General features: G+C 33.4%; 1 protein-coding gene across 1 annotated transcript; it reads right to left on the bottom strand.

Annotated features, from left to right (window-relative positions):
• Positions 1-5,762: 5,762 nt before the first annotated feature.
• On the bottom strand, positions 5,763-10,133 carry LOC110409605 (arginine N-methyltransferase, putative (DUF688)). The gene is given in 7 exon segments (XM_089782511.1): positions 5,763-6,133; positions 6,234-7,346; positions 7,469-7,659; positions 7,662-8,240; positions 8,243-8,517; positions 9,633-9,717; positions 9,854-10,133. Coding segments are annotated over 5 exon segments (2,184 nt in total). The 5' UTR covers positions 8,514-8,517; positions 9,633-9,717; positions 9,854-10,133; the 3' UTR covers positions 5,763-6,103.
• Positions 10,134-14,881: the final 4,748 nt, after the last annotated feature.

Genomic DNA, 14,881 nt, shown 5'->3' with positions numbered 1-14,881 from the left:
TTCTTTCTCAAAACGGTACCCAAAACTACGCGGTTTAACAACGCTCAAACCTAACTCTAAAATCCTTCTTGTCTCTTCCTTCTCTCATTTTTCCTCTCCATTTTCTCTCTCTACCCGGCGGCACTCTCCCACTTCTCTCTACTTTTTCTTTTTTTCTTTCTTTCTTCTCCTTTCTTTCCTTTCCTTCTCTCTTTTTTTCTTTCTTTTTCTTTCTTCTTCCTCTCCTTTCTCCGTCGCCGCCGGCGTCCCTCTCTTTTCTTTTCTCTTTCTTTCTTCCTTCTTTCCTCTTCTTCTTTTTTCTTCTTTTCTTCCTTCTTCTTTCCCGCCGGCTTCTCCTTCTTTCCACCGGCCTTCCTTTCTTCTTCCTCCCTTTTTCTTTTTCCTTTCTTCCCGGATGCGCCCTCTTCTCTTTCTTCGCCGATCTCTCTCTCTCTCTCTCTCTCTCTCTTTCACGCCGGTGGCAACCCTTTTTCTAACACTGATATTATTTTTTTATTTTTTGGTGATTGATTTTTTTTATTATGGTTAGGGTCGATGGCTAGAAAGTTAAGATTTTTTTTTTTTTGTTGCTCTCTTTGGGTTTTTGTTTTCTTGGTTGCTTTTTTTTTTGCCGGATTTCTCTTCCGGTCTCCTCTGCCTGGTTTTCAATCCGTTGTAGACCCTTTTTAAGAGCTGGATTGTCCAAATATTTGGACAATCCAGAAGTGAAATCATGCTCTTCTGAGCATGATTTCACAAGGCACTGGCGCACAGGGGGACTTGGTGGCCGGGGCATGATTAAATGCCCGTAATGACGCAAAGGAGTGGGGGGTGCTGAGCACATGCTCAGTTCACTCTCTTTCTTCTTCTTTTTTCTCATTTTATATTTTGTTTAATGTTTAATTTTTTTTTTATTTATTATTTTTTTAAAAAGGGTGTCTACAACGTGTTTGAACTTTAATTCCAGTCCCAATCCTCTGTTTTCTTCTCAGATGTTGACATTATTGGCCTTTTATATTCTAATTTACTATAGTGATGTACCGAAAGAAAATGTAAGAATGTTGTTTTCAGACGACGAGTGAAGTAATTCTAATGAATCTTCTTTTATGTTTTCTTTTATCAAATTTCTTATGTAAATATCTAAAATTTAGGTAGAGAGAACGCAAATGATGTTGATAAATTCTTAATAGAAAATAATTAAACTAGAATTAAGTCGAAAATTCCAACTTGTTTATTCATACAGAGTTCCTTAAATAAATTTATAAAATGTAAAGAATCAACTAAAACTTCTCTATAGAAAAATTCATGTCACTCTGTTACACTTTTAGTTGAAATCAAATAAAATAAATATAGAATTAGATTAAACCCTCACTTGATAAAATTTAAATCTTAGATTTAAAGGTATCAAAACATCTTCTTTACTATCGAAATAATGATTTTTACATTTATGTAATTTGATTACAATTACGTGAGAGATTACCTTGTGAGTGTCACGTTTGAGTTGAGGCAGTCTTGGTGTTGGTGTGTGTGTGTGTGTGTGGGTGATTGTTCCCTCTAGATGTCCACGAAACCATAAGCCACATTGAACTTGGATAAAATTTTCTAAGTTAAGTTGGTGAGATTTCTTCTTAAAAAACATAAAATGAAAACGAATTTTAAAAATCAAAATTATAAATTAATAGATTAGTAAAATTTAATTTGAAAATCATTAATTGATCAACCCATTAAAACTTAAAATGCTTAATTACACTTTTAAGTAGATAAAGTTGGAGGGCGAAATCAAGTTTTATGACTTAAATGATGTTGAAGTTTGAATCGTTTAAATAGTTAATTTTTCTTGGATGAAACATCCAATCGTTTAAGTTACACAAAAAGATTTTTTTTTTACAATAAGTTTTAACTAAATTAATAAAGAAATCAATAAATTAATAAACAAATAAAAACTATAACTATTTCAAGTTTTTACCGTTTGGAGTACAGGTGGGATCTGTAGGATTATCTTGCTTGGCGTAGTACATCGGTAGGACAATCAATTTATACCAGTTGTAGTCTTTCCGACCCTATATTGTATTCAAACCAGTGACCATAGATATATAAATTTTTTTTAATAAAAAAAAAAAAGAAGTTTCGAGGAATGTTCTTTTATCTTATTCAGAAAAGTTACGTTAAGTCTGCTTGACTAAGAAATAATGATTCCAAAATATTTGACAAATCAATCAGACAATTAAATGGAAGCTGAATTGCTTGCCATGTAGCATTAATTATATTTTTTCATCAAACAAAGTCCATTATATGTATTAAGGAGATGGCTAAAAAAGTTTCAGAGTTCAAGTTATTGAATTGGTAAAAAAAAGATTCACCTAGAAGCACCTTACGTAGCACCATTCAGTGAAAGTAAATAACACCCTTCAAAAATAAGTGGAGTCATAAGGGGCTACAGGAATAAGATATATTTTCACTCTAAATATTTTCTCTCTAATTTTTTTCTACTTCATTTGTCTTATTTTCAGTTATACTCTATTACCTATTCTCAATCTTATCCTATAATTTTTGCAATACAATTCTTTATATTCTCAACAATTATTATACTATTCACTTATTTTCTGCCATCCATTACAATATTTAATATTTTAAAAACTGTTCCTATTTTTCTGTTCATCGTCTTCATTTATAACGTTTCCTCTCTCTTATCACAAAGAATACTCCTATAAGTTTATCATCTGATAGGTATTTCACTTGTAAAAATAATAAATTATACGATAAAGGAGAGAACAAATGGGAGCAGACTTAATTACTTTTACACGATGTAAAATTTTATTAAGAAGAAGTATTTTGATAGAATTGCGAACTTGATCCTTAAGAACGATCATTTTTAAATAAGCTACAGGCCTACAATACCTAAGATGCTGGATTTTGGAGCTTGAATGATGGCCTTTGAACCACAACTCAGAAGCTCACGCGCTCAGGAAGGGTTCACCTGGAAACCGGTTGATGCAGTGGAGCCGAAGTTAATAAAATATATTTTAAATCAAAAAAATAAAATCAAGTGAGAATTTTTAAAACACATACAAAGATGAGTTATGAGTTTTAAAGAAACAAATGATTTCATTTTTTGAATTTATCAAAATATTTGACAGAATGGAATATATATATATATATAATAAATGATGAAAGATAAAAGAAAAATATATGTTACAATTACATCGTTTGTATATATATAAAATATATATATATATATATTATTGAAGAGAAAAGACAAAAGAAGGTGCACGTATGATATACATAGTCGACACCCTACTATGAGACCCTACTCTGAGGGAATCTGTTTTATATGGAAGGTGAAAATTATGTTATTTGTTTGAAAGAACTTAAGGTGAAAACTGTGTTTTGTTTCTGTACATGGTGGAGGTCTGCAGTACATGGAAATAACTATATTTTTTCTATTGGTTTTTTGTGTTTACGTTTTAGTCATTTTAATTGTTCTATTTAGTTTTGATCTATTAATTATTTAAATATTTTTTTTACTTCTCTGATGCATTAATAAAATTCTGATGATCATTGTGGTCTGTTATTTTATATTAAATCAAATAGAAGATTGAATCTTTTGAACAAGAAGAAGCACTGCAATAAACCTTCTTAATATAAATCAATCAGTAAGGGAACTCCAGGGAACACCATCTTGTATATAATGACACCTTTGAAACTGTGACGGCCTTTGGTTGAAAAGATATCTTGAAAGTGAGTGATGTTCAATACCAGTGAATTCTCTGCTAAGAAATGAACCTGATCAACTTGACTTTTTCTCCAGCTTTTTCATATCTAAGGTCCTGTTTCTTGTCACAAAAAGGTTTGCTTTTCAAGAATTAGAAGTTTACTTCAACTTTGACATCATTAAATTGATTAGTTTCTTTGTTGTGCATAATTAACTCATTGAAAAAAGTAACCTGAATTGGTATTCGATTGGCTATCTGCAGAAGGAATCCTATTTGGTATGCCATTGTTGGGCGTATATGCTAGAGATGCCGGAAAGGAGTAAGCACTGGAGGTATTTTGTTGGGTGTATATGCCAGATGCCAGATTCCATTATTGGGTGTATACTGTTGCTTAGGCAGTATTAATGACCAAGTTTTGGCTGAATAACCAAGGCTTGTAGTCCTCTATCCGTAGGTGCTTGATTTGGCTGGACTTGGATTTTGAGTCTAATGGTGCTTGGTTGGCCGTTACCGGTCTGGAGCTCAGGGCCATTGTGGAGGGAGTTGATTCACGACCCTGAGGGCTCATTAGGCAGTCTGTCCATGCTCGACCCTTTGTGCTGCTCTCGGCTTTTGGAAGATGTTGCCTGCCTCGTTGTGCTGAGTGGTCTTTTGCTGCCGCTGGTGCTGTTTTTCTTCTGGAATCCTCTGCTGTCCTTCGCGGTTGTCTTTCATGCTGGGGAGAGCAGGAAGCTTTTCGAGGATTTTTGGTGTTGCAATGGAATTTCGTTGATGTTTGGTGGACCACTTCAAGTCGATATACCTGTTGTATAGTTTTGGTTGATTTTCCTTGGCGCCATTAGGTGTTGGTTAAGGGCTCCCTTTTTGGATTGATGCTGCTTTGAGCTTGATAAACAGATCATCGTTTTTGTATTTGACTCGAACGTTGTTGTCCTTTCAAAGCTAGTTGCTCTATGCCAACATGAGTCGTCTACCTATATGGTTCAAGACTCACCATGACATTCTAGCTGCGAGTTTATAAATCAACCACTTTTCAAAAAGAAAAAAGAAAAACCAAGTTTTTCCTATTTCAGCCTCACCTTTCTGCAGACTAGGAACTGGCATTTAAGTTTACAGCTTAGATTTCTGATGAGTTATGGTCAAGTCGTTCTGTCCCAAGGGTTGCATTTAAGCTGAGTTCTTTCAACCTGATTCCAATTTTTCCTGCTTAACTTGAAGTCTTGAACAATGCTTGGATCTTGAATTAGCTTGAATTGGTAGAACACAGTGGTGCTTTGCTTGTGTGAGAAGACCAAACATTCTGCATTATTATGTAGTTAAAACTGTAGTTTCTGGGAATTCTATACAATCCGTAGCCTCCATATGTTTAATGTTATCAATATCAGGTACTTTGATTTGCCGGTGTACCCAATTCTTCTGTGCAATTATCTGAAAGCAAGCGGAAAGGAAAGAACTTCAATACACAACCAAATCCTTAACAGTGAAAATCATCCTTCGTTATCTTTTTGAAGGAGTTTCTTGTGACCTTAGTTTTGCAAAGGCAATTTAATTTGAAAATATTTGTTTTTGTTCCTTTTTTTTTTCATAATATAATGTTTCTGAACATGGCTGGCTAGCTTAAATAAATCATTTCATAGATTATTACTGACTGGTTTTACTGTTATCTACGAAAAGCTACTGGAATCTAACTGCAACTGGGCCTTCTTTGAGAATTTCAGTTGCATGAGCCAGACATGAGGTAATTCGATACTAAAGAATTTTTAAAAAAAAGTAACAAAAAATTAAGTATCATTTCATTTGTTTTAAATTGAATGTTCACTTTGACCTTTTTTTCCGTCAAATATAACCAATTTTTATTATAATTTTATGAGTAAATAAATCTTTAAAAATAAGTTTTGAAATATTTTAAAGTTAAAATTTTTAAATCTTATTCTTTTGAAAATTCAATTCATAGAAATTTATGATAAAAGTTGGTTAAATTTTGACCCAAAAAAAAAATGCAGAGTGGACATATAATACTGTTTTTAAATATCAAAAAACTTTACTGAATAAATAGATAATAATAATTAATAGTATAAACCATTTTTCTCCTATTATTGCAAATAAGAGGAAAAAGCTCCCGAATTCGTTTACAAAAGAATCAAAATACAGGATTATTGGACCTATATCTATATACTCAATGAACTAATTGATGTGATTTACAAGAAATTACAACCGTAGCTTCTTATTTCAGTGTGATAATGGAAATGTTGATTTACACTTTTACAGCTTTCCATTACGTACCGAGAGCATCCGTAGAGAAAACTTTTGAAAGGGGATTTAAGGTATCTTTCTGCATCCATAAACCCATTAAAACAATGGATCCAACCATAGCGAATGGCTGAGCCTGCTGACTCTAAGTCTTTGTACTTCTAGGCTTCGGGTACTGGAGGAAGTTGCTCCTGGTACATGAGGAATTACATAATAAATGTAAGAACCACTCAATCCAATAACGGTAAACATAAACAAAGAAGGAATGAACTAAGAAGCTACGGAACTCACCTCAGAAAACCGCAAATGGCCATGATGTACATTAGAAGATCGAACAATGCTTTCCCACTTGGGATCACTAGAGGGAGCAGACGAGGCCTGAGTTCCACTATAGTTACATGCAGCAAGACAAGACCGTGAAGATGAATTCCTCGAGCAAACAGTGGGCAAGGTGCGCTTTAACCAAGACTCTGATGGAGCTTTTGGTAAAGGTGGGGCAAGAGGAAGTTTTGAGTAGCTGCCATGAGAACTTTCCTGGTTACTTGATTTCTTTTGCTGGTGACTTTCTAAACCAATCTTTCTACGGCCGGCTACGTTTGATTTTGTTAATGTAATAGAGTCCTGTACGAGACCATGAGAAGTTTCTCGACAACTTAATTTAAAGTGCAGTTGGCTGTCCATATCATCCTTTTTGTTGTGGGTCACATTTAGGCTTGTCAATTTACTAGAATCCTTAATCAAATCTTGATCCCTTCTGGAACCGTTTGTTGCATCCAATTCCATCTCAGGAGCATTTTTTTCAGAAGAAAACAGGGAATATGAATCCACAGACTCCAAGCTTTTATGCTGCACTATCACCTTATCATCAACCACGCAATTCAAGTGCTTGATATCCTGTAACAAAGAATCTACTGAAGGAGTCTCCTCCACTTTCCCAGGTTTAACTACAATCTCAGAATCACCCTCCATGCCTTGAGCTGTCTTGGTAGCTGAAAAATATGAATTGGTGGATATTACCTTGTGTACAGAATCTACATAAAGAGTTTTCTCAGCCGCAGGGCTGTCTAAGCCTGATTCCAGATTGTTACTCTGGAGGGCCAGTAATTCTTGAAAATTGTTGCTTCCTTTTTTATGCAGATCAATGCTACTAACCCCATAATTTTTAGCTGTTTCAGGAGTACCAAGAAACCTTTTTTCTCGATGGACCAACTGGGAAATTTGACTAGGGTAGGATGATACAACATTACCCTGCAAATGCCTGAACAGAGATGCTCCATCCGGATTCTGACAATCACTCCTATAACTCATATGGATAGATCCACTCTTTAGATTATTCTTATCTTCAATTAGCTCTTCTGTTCGAGATATACCAGTTAAGCCTTTCTCTGTAGCAGCCTTGGCATACTGCATGAAACAGAAAAGAAGCCAATATTTTAACTTATAAATGAAAAGCAAAAGAAGGGTAAGGAAATCGGGGTTCGATTTAGACAACCATATTATACAGGAGGAGAAATGAAAATAGGTACCTCGTTTTCAGTTTCATTGCCAGATCTTAAATATGAGGATTTAGCCTGTCTTCTACGAACAGAGTGGGCTGGTTTCGCCGGTTTCTGAGCCTGAATTTTCATCCCTGGTACTGGGTTCAAAAGGCAGAAGGAACTTTTAAGCAAAAACTGATGAAATAAGCCACAAACTTTTGCTGAAGAGTTTTGAGACCGCTATAATCATCTTCATCTTCACTTTCTTCCAACCAATCATCTTGTGCGTGATTTGGAAAATTGTTTGGTCTGGACACATAAAGTGGCTGCTGCTTATCCACAATGACTACCTTCTTTACCTGTCTCTGTGGCTCTCGTGCTACAGGTTGCTTCCTAGAAGCGTATGGAGGTATTTCTGATGCTACTGCCTTTGCCGCAGGCAAAAAACGACCCATCATGATATCCCGAGTTTGCGGATCTGTTGAGAAGATCCCAGATGGTTTGACCTCAGGACCATCGAACCCACTCACACCGCTAATACTACAGTTCAAGAAGAATGACTCTGTTCGTGAAAGTGTATCAAGCGCATCTACATATGCCTCATCACTATCCTTTGAGCCAGAGCTCCCTGTCTCCTCCATATCTCCACCGGAACTCTCGTATTTAGCTTCATTCCTCTTCAAAGATGAAACATTTTGAGAACAGGAAGGGACAGTTCCTGTTTGAGATGGAGTAAATGTTTTACCACCAGACCCATTTCTTGAAGAATGCTGCTTATCATTCAAAATCCTCCCAGGTGGAAGCCTTGGGGCAAGCAGAGCTGTTTAAGAGCCTGAGTTTGTGAATTGCTTTCTTCCTTTGGTCGTCCTGGGGTTTTCTCCCATACAAAAGGAACTGTTCCAGGATTCCTTACTGGTCCTGATTTCAATTCTGATTTGTAAATGGGTGGACGGGGTATCTTGGGGAGTGAAGTATCAGATTTCCTTTTGCCCTCAGATTCAGATGCGGCTCCTGGTGATGTGAAACGCCTCACAGAGAGAAGTGGCTGATTAAAATCCAGTTGTTTGTCTTCCATCAAATTCTTTAGCAACATAGATCTGTTCATGTGCCATCAAATCAAATCCAAATGAACAACATTGAAGAATATAGCAGCAAGAAAGAAAGAAGCTGAAAATTACCATGATTTGAATTTTTATTCAAAAGTAGCAAACAATGGGAACAGCTAACGTCAAACAACAGGCATAACACAGATTAGGTGGGCAGGGTAGCAGCATTCTGCATATCAGCAAATCAAGCAGGATTCTTTATTTTCACAACAAATGAAGCTGCTAACTGTCACTGAAACCCAATGAAATAAGGGTAGTACTAGATTTCTACTTGACTGCTAAACGGAAAACTTCTTCGGGAAAATTCAAAGCTATGAATAGTACTGAAGGAAGTAAAAGATCTTTTCCTCGCTTTCTGCGCAACTAAGTCAGTAACATCTGCTTAATTTGTTCTAATTGCAAAACCCAAAAAGTTATATCTTGCTTCCATTGATCCTACCAACAAGGTTTGATGCTCAGCTTCACTGTTCCGAAAAGGTAGGAAGAAAACCAATGAAAATTACATTTCTAGATCATCACAATCCGCAAATGATAAATACTTCAATGCAACAGAAGCCACTGTAACTATTTTCCAAATTTCCTTTCACATTTTTTCCAGTTTTGCCAGAACCGCATAACCCCAAATAGACAAACGCCAAAAACAGAGGAACGCTAAAGCTTAATCTAAGACTTGAATATACTAAAAAGACAACAGCTATGCAGCTCATAACCACGGTATATGGGCAGCAGCATTCTAGTTATCAGCAAATCCGGCATTAACAAGAATTTATTTCAAACAAGATAATCTTATCAAATAAACAAAGATAAAACAATTCAAAATGAAAAGTTTCCCCTGCATTTCCATATCTGCCAGAAAAATTTAAAACAAGAAACTATCAACTTGAGATTCAGATTTCTTACTGAAACTAAATTTGTTCAAGAAATGAGCAACGCCTTCAAATTTGAGAGAGAAAGAAACTAAAATCTCTGTATCAAACACGATAAATAGAGATGGTTTTCTTTTTTCAAACTTCTCTTCTTTCTTTCTAGTAATTGAAATTCCAACAACCACCCAACACAGAATTGATTACAAATACTCGAGAAAAAGAAACAATTAAGAAAAGTACCTTTACGATATGATGAAGGAAAAATTGCAGAAGACAACCCAGTTCCTTTCTTGGAAAAGATTGAGAGAGAAAGAGAGAGAGCTGCCTAATCAATGATTAATTAAAAGAGAGAGAGAAAAAGAAAGAAAGAATCAATGCTTAGTAGAACAATAAGAAAAAATATTGAAAAGAAAGAGAGAAAGAATAAAGAAGAGAGAAGAGAAGAATAAATTTGTCTGTACGCTTGTGTTTACTTGAGGGTGTGGAGCAGAGATGGAGGAGAAAGAAACAGCCCTTACCCGCCCATAATGGCAACTCAATTTACTCCACTATTCTTTTTCTTTTAATACACAAGCTTGGACTTCACAATCAAAATTCCACTCCTTTCTACTTGAAATCTAAATTCAAAAACTTTAGTAAATTATAATCCATTAGTAGTTTTTTTTTTTTATTTTCATCGAAATTATCAAAAAGAAAAACCTTTTTGTGCTGTTTAAGTGTCACTTGTTTTTTGGATCATGTGAGAAAAAGCTATCAAGAAGGAAAGAGTAGGTGAGTGAGGCGTCGAATGAAAGTGTTGAAGTCGTAGTCACACACACACCCCCATTTGCTCATTGGGAATGTTAAGAGTGTGAAATCCGTGGCATAAGTCAGAACCGACGCCCCTCCCATATTTCTCTTTTTATTTTTGGGTTTGGGGCCCTATCGTGAATTGGTTGGGTAGCACTAGCAGCCAGCTGTCCTCTTGTTTTGAGCAAGCTAGACAATTGACGGTTACCGTAAAATTTCTTTGCATGTCCTCCATATGCCAAGATCTAACTAGTTTGGGATAATACGTGGCTCTATGCCTTTCTCTCTTTCTAGATTTTTTTTTTCCTTATGAAACTTATTGAACAATGGAAACAGTGATAATTTTTTTAACTTCATGTATGAACTGGAACATAAATTAGAAAGAAATTGCATCCATAAATCGTAATTTAAAACTCAAGGGATTGTTAGGTCAAGGGATGATGGCATTAGTCTAATAATAATGGCCCCTAAATACGGATATTCGCCTTTCTTTTTAGCAAAATTTGGTAAGAAGGAGATTCAGAGTCCCACAAAATCCATTTTTAAATGGGAAATAATTAAACACAAATTCTCTGCAAAAATTTGTAAACAAACACAAGATGACAATAGGAGATACGAATCATCAAAATGATGGAAGGAGGGGCTAAAATTTTGGTCTCGAGTTGCATCATGTGTTTGTACTGATCCAAACAAGTTGCAATAATGAAGAGACTTAATTGTTCCCCAGCGAAGAAGCTTTCTCAGGGCTAGCTTTGAATGATTCAATGGGGGAAAAGAATAGATTCTTTGTATTATGAGAGAGGGGCCTATAATAGAATAACCAAGTGCTGTGAAGTTGTAATAAGTAACACTTTATTTTTTTTTCTCCTTCTTTAATCATCGATAAATCAATAACAATCTTTTATTTGCAGATCCTCCATGTCAGGACAGGACACCTTCCATGCACGTGGACCAAGATTACTAAAGAGAACACCTTCTCACTTTGGTATTGGTTTGTTCGATATTAGCCTATAGATATTATTAGTTGTATGACTTAAAATAAATATTAATATTATTTTCCTTTCTTTTTTCTTTTATATTTTTGAAGCTTGGACCATATATCTTTTATCTTCCTACTTTTTTTTTTTCATAGTCTCATAATTCTTATCCTTTTTCCCATGAATAAAAGGCAGTCATGACATTCTAACTTGGCTTACCACTTTCTCCAAAGTAGCTACGCGTTTTCCAGCCACCGGCGCAGTATCAACTCCATAAATAAGTGAAGCCATCGTCCATGACTATGCCCCCCCCAAATGGAGTTTTATTTCTTCCAATTTTTTTTCTTTCGCTTTGGAATTTTTTCAATATATAAATTTAATTAAATTCCGCTTGATTAATTATGACAAAGTTTTAAGGATTTAATAAACATGAATAAAATTTTGTGTAAAGTACTATTTTTAATTTATTGGCTCTATTATTGGATTTCCCTTCATTTTGTCATTTTTTAAATTTCAGTTTTTATTTAATTACTTTTAATTAAAAAAATGTCTCAACTTTATGTAAAAAGTCTTCCCTAAGGCTTTCAATGGCATTACGCGCATCTTCATGCGATAAGTAGTGAGTGCAGTGGGTCCTACGGTAAAATTTTAAGCTGCATTTTCCGTTCAATGTCACGCATCTAGTAATCCATCCAAGAAAATTTAATGATATATAATTAGTTAAATTATCACTAAAAATGATATTATGATGTTACGTCTGGATGTTCTTTCCTGACGTACACTACAGAGGGATGAGAGCAGATCAAGAAGCCTTGGAAAAAAAAAATAGACGATGGGTATACATATTGATGCAGTCAAGATTTTATACTTGAGAGAATGAAAATAATATTTATAAAGTAATTATATTAAAAGTTTAAAATTTTTTAAAATAAAAGTAAAATTAAAAAATTAAAATATTTGAAGGCAGGACCCTAGTAGCCCGTGTCCCTCTGCCTCTATACAGTCGAGACCAAGTTGCATTAGCCAAACCCAAAGCCAAGAAAATAAATAACTTTCTACATTAATTTCAAGTTAAAGTCTTCTTGAAAGTTAGCATCTATATTAATTTCTGTACCAGTTAGGTATATGAGAAACCAACGAAAAGAAATTCTTATATTTACTTACCATAAGTACTTCGAGATCTCAGCCGTCAATTAGGTAGAAATAAACAATGTTATAAAATTTAAAATAAGTTGATGGATAGAATTGCTTAATCAAAATTGAATAACATTCGATAGAAATAATTATATTGGATGGACATCAAATCGGTCAAGAACCAATTAACCTTTAGATTAAACCAGTCCAAATTCAACTGTACAGTATTGAATTTGAACTGATTTTAATCAATTTAATTATTATTTAATAATTTAAAAAGTGTTTGCAAGTGGTAGGATTCTTATCCTTTTGACCTTTAAGGCTTCAATTAATGTCTTAATCATTTAGTTAAAGTTCTGTGTTAACTATTCACCGTATATAATACACATTAAATGCCAAACCTTATATTTTTAATTGTGATTTTAATAATGCAATATGATACGTTAGATCGATTGAACCAAAGCCTAATCCCTCATCGATTCAACAATCAGTCTGGTTATTAAAATATTGATTAAGGTATGACTTTCACCTAGAGTAGAAAATGTGTCCCATCAACTAGCGAGGCAAAGTATCTTAAAATGTTTTAAATATTTGACATTGTTGTGAAAAAAATGTTATAATAAGTTAAAATGTAAATTAAAATTAGAGATTTAAACAGGTTGTTATTATCAATAATATAAGGTTTGAATACTTGATATTTGACTATGGGGTGAATTTGCATAAGGTTTTCAATAATTGATTTCAGTTCAGGTAAATTTCAAATATCAACTTTAAGATACTTTAAATCCAAACTTGATTATACATATATTTATATATATATATATTAATATTATATATAATGTTTAAAAATTTTATAATTTGTAAAATTTAAACTTTTATCCTTCCTACCTTTAATATAAAGTTTACCATTTCAACCAGCCTTTTTTTTTTAATATAACCTTTATCATCTTAACCAACTTTTTTTTATAAATTAATAAATATAAAATTATTTTTATATAAGTTTTAAATATTTAAGTTATTGTTTGAGTTATTTAATTAGATATTTAATGAATTCAGATAATTAACGAATGATGATATATTATTAGAGTTTAATTTTGGAGAGTGTTTTGTGATTTTATTCTGGTTTTAAAAAGGTTTGGTTACCTTTTTAATTAAACGGATTTGAAGTCGAGTATTTTTAAAAAAATGGATACCTCATCCGTTTGTAACATAATTAAAACATAATTTTTTTTAGTGGCAATACTACCAGGAGAGGTAGTTTATTTTTTGTAACCTTTAAATAATTAATATAAATTTTGCTTTTAAAAAAAAATAGTACTCAATAAAATCTTTAAATTATTTTAAAAAATTCAAACAAATTCTTATTTTTTATTACATTCAATCAAATTTTTATATTTTTATTTTAAATTACATAAGCTCTTATTACTGTTAATTGACTAATTGTCATTAGTTAAAATACTATTTGTCATTTTATATTCACATGACACTAATATGACATTGATGTGGAAGATAAAAAATGTCACTTGACTATATTATCATACTAAATTAGCATGATATATAATTATTAATTATGATATGTCAATATATAATATGTCAATATATCATATTATCATTAATTATAACATATTAATATGTCATGTCAGCATCATATGACATAAGATGACAAATAACCATTTGATTATATCAATTATTAATCATAAGAGTTTGTTTGATTTAATATAAAAGTACAAAGACTTAATTATCTTAAAATAAAAATATAAAAGATTAGTTAAAATTTTAAAAATAATTTAAAAGTTTTTTTAAATATTTTGTAAAAAACTTTTTTTGGTAAGGGAGCACAAAAACCACTTTCAACAGTCAACACTTTCAATGGCGCTTTTGTGCTTCACCGCCAAAATGTTTAATTGTTTGGAATCATCAGTGGCCTTTTTGCTCAAAAGCCACTTTCAACCAAAATGCTAAATGCAGCTTTAACCAGGGAATGGAGTCGTACATGTTCAATAGAATAATAGGCTAGATCATTTTAATTGCCTCTCAGGACTTGATTTTTCAAGTTTATAATTGACTTTAATTAGACTGATCATTGCATCACTATTTCTCTTAAGAATGTTACTTCCTATTGTTTAGGAGATCTTAAGTTTTTCTTTTTTTTTCTATTAAGTAGAATCCACTGTCCACGGTGAATGAATATTGAGGCCCAACTGCACTGTTTGAATTCCAGTAGAAGGCTGAAATCTGCTTTTAAAGCAAAGATACCTTAAGCAGGGCATTTTATGTCATTAGTGCAAAAAGAAAAGAAGGACAAAATTGAAAAGGAAAAAAAAAGGGGAGAGGTCCAGTGCAAATTGTCCTCGGAAACTCCTTGGCCCTGATGCAATTGGGCGGCCAACAGCACTTGCAGTGTGGTTGGAGTGACCAATCACGCTGCTGGAATCTTTGGCAAGCGGCAAATTCACGACATGATTGGGTACAATTGGTGCTAACCGCACTGAAGGGTCTACCGAACGGGAGGGTTGCAACCAAAATAAATTTGAAATTAAAGGGCCATTTTTTGTCTTTTTCATTTCCTTTTACACTCGTATGAAGTTG

The sequence above is a fragment of the Theobroma umbraticum genome, unplaced genomic scaffold (genome assembly GCF_002168275.2).
Source record: "Theobroma umbraticum cultivar Fairchild unplaced genomic scaffold, ASM216827v3 scaffold_44.0, whole genome shotgun sequence".
Classification (NCBI taxonomy): Eukaryota; Viridiplantae; Streptophyta; class Magnoliopsida; order Malvales; family Malvaceae; genus Theobroma; species Theobroma umbraticum.
This window is presented reverse-complemented; position numbering and strand designations above follow the sequence as displayed.